The sequence below is a fragment of the Cupressus sempervirens genome, chromosome 7 (assembly GCF_028749045.1).
Source record: "Cupressus sempervirens isolate cs-2001-9-10 chromosome 7, ASM2874904v1, whole genome shotgun sequence".
In the NCBI taxonomy this organism is placed as follows: Eukaryota; Viridiplantae; Streptophyta; class Pinopsida; order Cupressales; family Cupressaceae; genus Cupressus; species Cupressus sempervirens.
Window position 1 is genome coordinate 424077396 of NC_143124.1, and position 4301 is coordinate 424081696.

The window sequence follows — 4301 nt, forward strand, 5'->3', positions numbered from 1 at the left end:
TTCTATGCTTTTTTATTTTTATTTTTGGATAGATTTAAGATTTCTATGTATTAATATTAAAGAATAGTATATATAAAAATAAATAGAAGAATTTATTCATAAATTTTTTTTTGTTCATTTGAATACAACATTTATTAAATTTAATTTTTAGATATGCTAGTAATATTTAAAAACAAAGTTGAGTAAAAATGCCAATACCCCATAAGTCATTATTCTAGAGTTTATTAGAAGTTGTACAACTCTCATAAGCCGTGTGGGACCAGATTCCCCGAGGTTAACGATAATTGCAGTTTACTTTTGCAAATCCATATTCGTAAAACAAACCACTGATTGATCCATTGACAGAGCTTACTATAAGTACTCATGAAAACTTCCTAAACAGGCTTAAATAGCTGACATACGCAACACTGTGAATGCAGTCCAATAACTCTGGAATGAATCTGTGCCCCACAAAACGTCTTTATAATATGATTGAGGCAAGTACACTCCGCACCAAACGTATGCGGCCTCATTACCGTCCAGATTCATTGCATCTCCTCTCTATCCCGTTAAACTTTCATTGCACTGGGAAGTAACGACATCTCACACAAGATGATCAGAACTGAGCCCTGGATATCTGGGTTCTTTTGGATTCTTGAATTTGGACACACCCTTTTCTAGTCGGCTGCCATTTGTTCAAAGATTTATCTTCATACTTGTGATAGATTACAATTTCAAAGGCCCATATTGAGTTGTATTTGGTAAATATTCTCCTATATATATTGAGGTGAAATCTATGTATATCATGGTGTAATAGAAATGGCAGGTAGAGAAAGCAGTTCAGGACAGATGAAGGGGTTGGATGCTAAGCAAAAGGTTCCAACTGGGGACACGCCCTACGTCAGAGCCAAACAGGTTCAGGTAAACTTTCTATAATACCATTATTGCTTATTTTGACCACACTTCATATAAGAAATTTCATTGATTAAATGTTAGGGATTTCTCAGCTTGTAGAGAAGAATCCGGAGGCGGCTATATCGCTGTTTTGGGCGGCCATAAATGCAGGAGATCGCGTAGAGAGCGCTTTGAAGGACATGGCCATTGTGATGAAGCAGCTTGGAAGGGCAGACGAAGGCATTGAAGCCATCAAATCTTTCAGACACCTCTGCTCTCTGCAAGCTCAGGAATCAATTGATAACGTTCTTTTTGAACTTTATAAGGTATGCACATACTACATCCAATCAGATGTTATGAAATTCCTATGTAGATACATGAAGTTTCAAATTTGTGATTAGCTTTAAGAAACTGTTTGTGGGTATAGCTAGTTAAAGAGTTTGAATCATGTGGGAACGTTGCATGATGTGTGGTTCTGATCAAACTAATTTAATCATGAAAGGAAGAAATCTGGTTCTAATAGACTAATTTAGAATATGCAATTTTGTCATTCTGAGTTTAGACGAAGAGACTCATTCAAAAGTTTGTTAATTGATAGTGCTTTTGGATTAAGATTGTGTATGCTTGTTTCAGATTGTAGTTCTCATTTCATATTAGATTTTGAATGTTGATAAAAACTTAATACAAAAGTTTGTTTATTTGATAGGGTTTTTGGATAAGATTTTGTATGCTTGTCTTAGATTGTAGTTCTAATTTTGTATTAGATTTTGAATGTTATAAAAATCTCACACAATTTTAATTCAAAGACACTACTAAATAAATTATAGATTTTAGGAATCTTATAAAATTAATTGTAAGAGTCAAGGATTAAGGAGTGCAAGACTTGAGTCCTGGTGGAATCTTTAAGAACCTTTCGACTTCACTAGTAGATCAAGGACCCATTGACATATGGAATTAATTTGAAATTTACAGTCATCTTAAAATTATATGCAATTGTGAATCTAAAAATTAGTAGTATATTTATGAAGCACTTGTTGAACTTGTTTTCTTCATCTGATTTGATAGAATTTTTGGATAAGATTGTGTATGCTTTTTTTAGATTGTAGTTCTCATTTTGTATTGGATTTTGAATGTTATAAAAACTTCACAAAATTTTAATTCAAAGACACTACTAAATAAATTATAGATTTTAGAAATCTTATAGAATTAATTGTAAGAGCCAAAGACTAAGGGGTGCAAGACTTGAGTCCTGGTGGACTCTTTAAGAACCTTTCAACTTCAGTAGTAGATCAAGAGCCCATTGACATAGGGAATTAATTTGGAATTTACCGTCATCTTAAAATTACATGCAATTGTGAATCTTAAAATTAGTAGTATATTTATGAAGCACCTGTTGAACTTGTTTTGTTATTTTTTTATGGGAATCTGACACAACTGAATATTTATTCTTTTTGAAAATCTGTTCCATTTACATCATATAATTTTAGGATTTTGATATCATTATTGAGATTGTCATTTTGTTTTGTTGATTGAATGTATGAATGTTCCTGAAAAAAAGAGATATTGGAATAGATTCAATGCATCTATCAAATAGTAATCAAGTCTTAGTGTGTGATGTTTAAGCCGTCCAATTGTTTATATACAATTGGACTTATGTTTTGCCTGGAATAAGGCATTGAATGCTCTTTTACAAAAAGAACTATTAGAATACTCTTTTACAAAAGAACTATTAGAATAGACTTACCCATCCATATTAAATATTTATAATTAGGATTGTGTCTTTTAGATTGAATTATTGAATTTTGTTTGAGAAAAGAGCTTTGTAATAGATCTATGCATTTATTTTATGTATATATAATTAAGATTAAAAAAAAAAATTTAAATTAAATTGTTGAATGTTCTTTAAAAATGAGTCGTGCATCCATATCAAATGATAATCGAATTAAAAAGACACTATTTTAAATGTATTTAAATATAAAACTCTACTTTTATGTATATTGTAGAAATGTGGAAGAGTGGATGAGCAAATTGTGTTGCTCAAAGAGAAGTTGCGCCTCATTCAACATGGAATTGCATTTAATGGCAACCCCACTAAGACTGCACGCTCCCATGGGAAGAAATTTCAACTCTCTATTAAAGAAGAGACCAGCCGACTTTTGGTATGTGAACACTATGCTCAATTCATATTTTAGATATTATATTTGTAGTGATTTGTATTGGGTAAACAGTGGCAAGTGATTCTATAGATTGTATTGACAGAGCAATTTAGGCTGGGCATATATGGAAAAACACTATTATGTTGCCGCTGAAGTTGCTTATAGGTAATTTTAGATATTAATTACATATATTGCTGATTTGTTTTTCTATAATACTTCAAAAGAAGGGCTTAAATAATTGATGTAGTATTGTTAATTTACCATTCATTCATATGGGATTGTATTTCCTTTGTTGATTACAAACATATTGATTACGCATTGTCTAAATTGGTTTGAAGGATTAGAATTTATAAACAAAATTATGTGCAGGAAGGCATTATATTTTGCAGAGGATGCCAATAAAGCATGCAATTTAGGCGTGTGTCTGACGAGACAAGGCAAGGCCAAGGAGGCCACAAAAGTATTAGAAAATATTTGTGCCTTGCATGAAAAAGACATCAAATCATTGGAGCGAGCAAAGCTATTATTGCAGGAGATTCAAGATTCTGAAAAGCATGAAGGAAGTTCAAAGAGATCGTTATCAACTCTATATAATCATAATAGTAATGAAATAGAATCTACTTCTCTGAATGATAGAGAGAAACAATATTCAAACAACAACAAGAATGGATCACTCTCAGCGTCAACTTATTTGGTAGATTTATTGAGTGGTGACGATGCAATAGATATGATTGATTGGGAAGCTAGAACAGACATTCAGGTGAACCTATGTCGTAAAAAATATCGACGGCTACCAGTATTTGAAGAAATAGTCCCTACTACAGATTTCTCTTCTTCAACTGCTAAAGACACCTGAAAGTTGGCTTTCTATGTATTTATGTATATGCATCCCCATCCTCTTTGTTGTTCTCATTCGAGCAATCAGATGGGTTAGTAGAACTAGGACATTGTTATGATTCTAATTAGAAAATAAGAGGCAAACATTAGCAAAATGTGTACACTTATGCCTGAAATGTAAATATGATTAGTGAATGATAAAGACACCTATGTTAGATGCCGATTAATTAATGTTACTTACAGAGAATTGATAGTGTAACAGTTTTATATGAATTTATCTTTTATTTCTAAAATAAAATAAAAATCCATCATAACTAAATTAATTAGAAAGAATTCTTTAGATAAATATATATTTCAAATTAATTTTTCAATGAATTATAGAAATGAAGAAATAAATAAAATAAACAGTTTAAAATAAATATGAACATATATCAA

The 4301-nt window shown here is 31.2% G+C and overlaps 1 protein-coding gene across 2 annotated transcripts; it reads left to right on the forward strand.

Moving 5' to 3' along the window:
- The first annotated feature begins 489 nt into the window (after positions 1-489).
- On the forward strand, positions 490-4093 carry LOC149547346 (protein SULFUR DEFICIENCY-INDUCED 1-like). Of its 2 annotated transcripts, XM_089791614.1 has the most exons (5): positions 490-900; positions 987-1199; positions 2877-3032; positions 3133-3194; positions 3399-4093. In XM_089791614.1, the coding sequence occupies exons 1-5, from the start codon at positions 799-801 to the stop codon at positions 3883-3885; spliced, it is 1020 nt and encodes a 339-aa protein (XP_089647740.1). In that variant the 5' UTR covers positions 490-798; the 3' UTR covers positions 3886-4093. The 2 variants fall into 2 exon arrangements, with proteins under 2 accessions (XP_089647740.1, XP_089647741.1); XM_089791615.1 differs by lacking the exon at positions 3133-3194 and having other exon boundaries at positions 3403-4093.
- Positions 4094-4301: the final 208 nt, after the last annotated feature.

Excerpts from the sequence above, each read along its gene's own strand:
- LOC149547346 (XM_089791614.1), top strand. The coding sequence starts at position 799 with ATGGCAGGTAGAGAAAGCAGTTCAGGACAGATGAAGGGGTTGGATGCT. Across the intron at positions 3,033-3,132 it reads AAGAGACCAGCCGACTTTTG|AGCAATTTAGGCTGGGCATA; the intron begins GTATGTGAACAC and ends TTGTATTGACAG. Across the intron at positions 3,195-3,398 it reads GCCGCTGAAGTTGCTTATAG|GAAGGCATTATATTTTGCAG; the intron begins GTAATTTTAGAT and ends AATTATGTGCAG.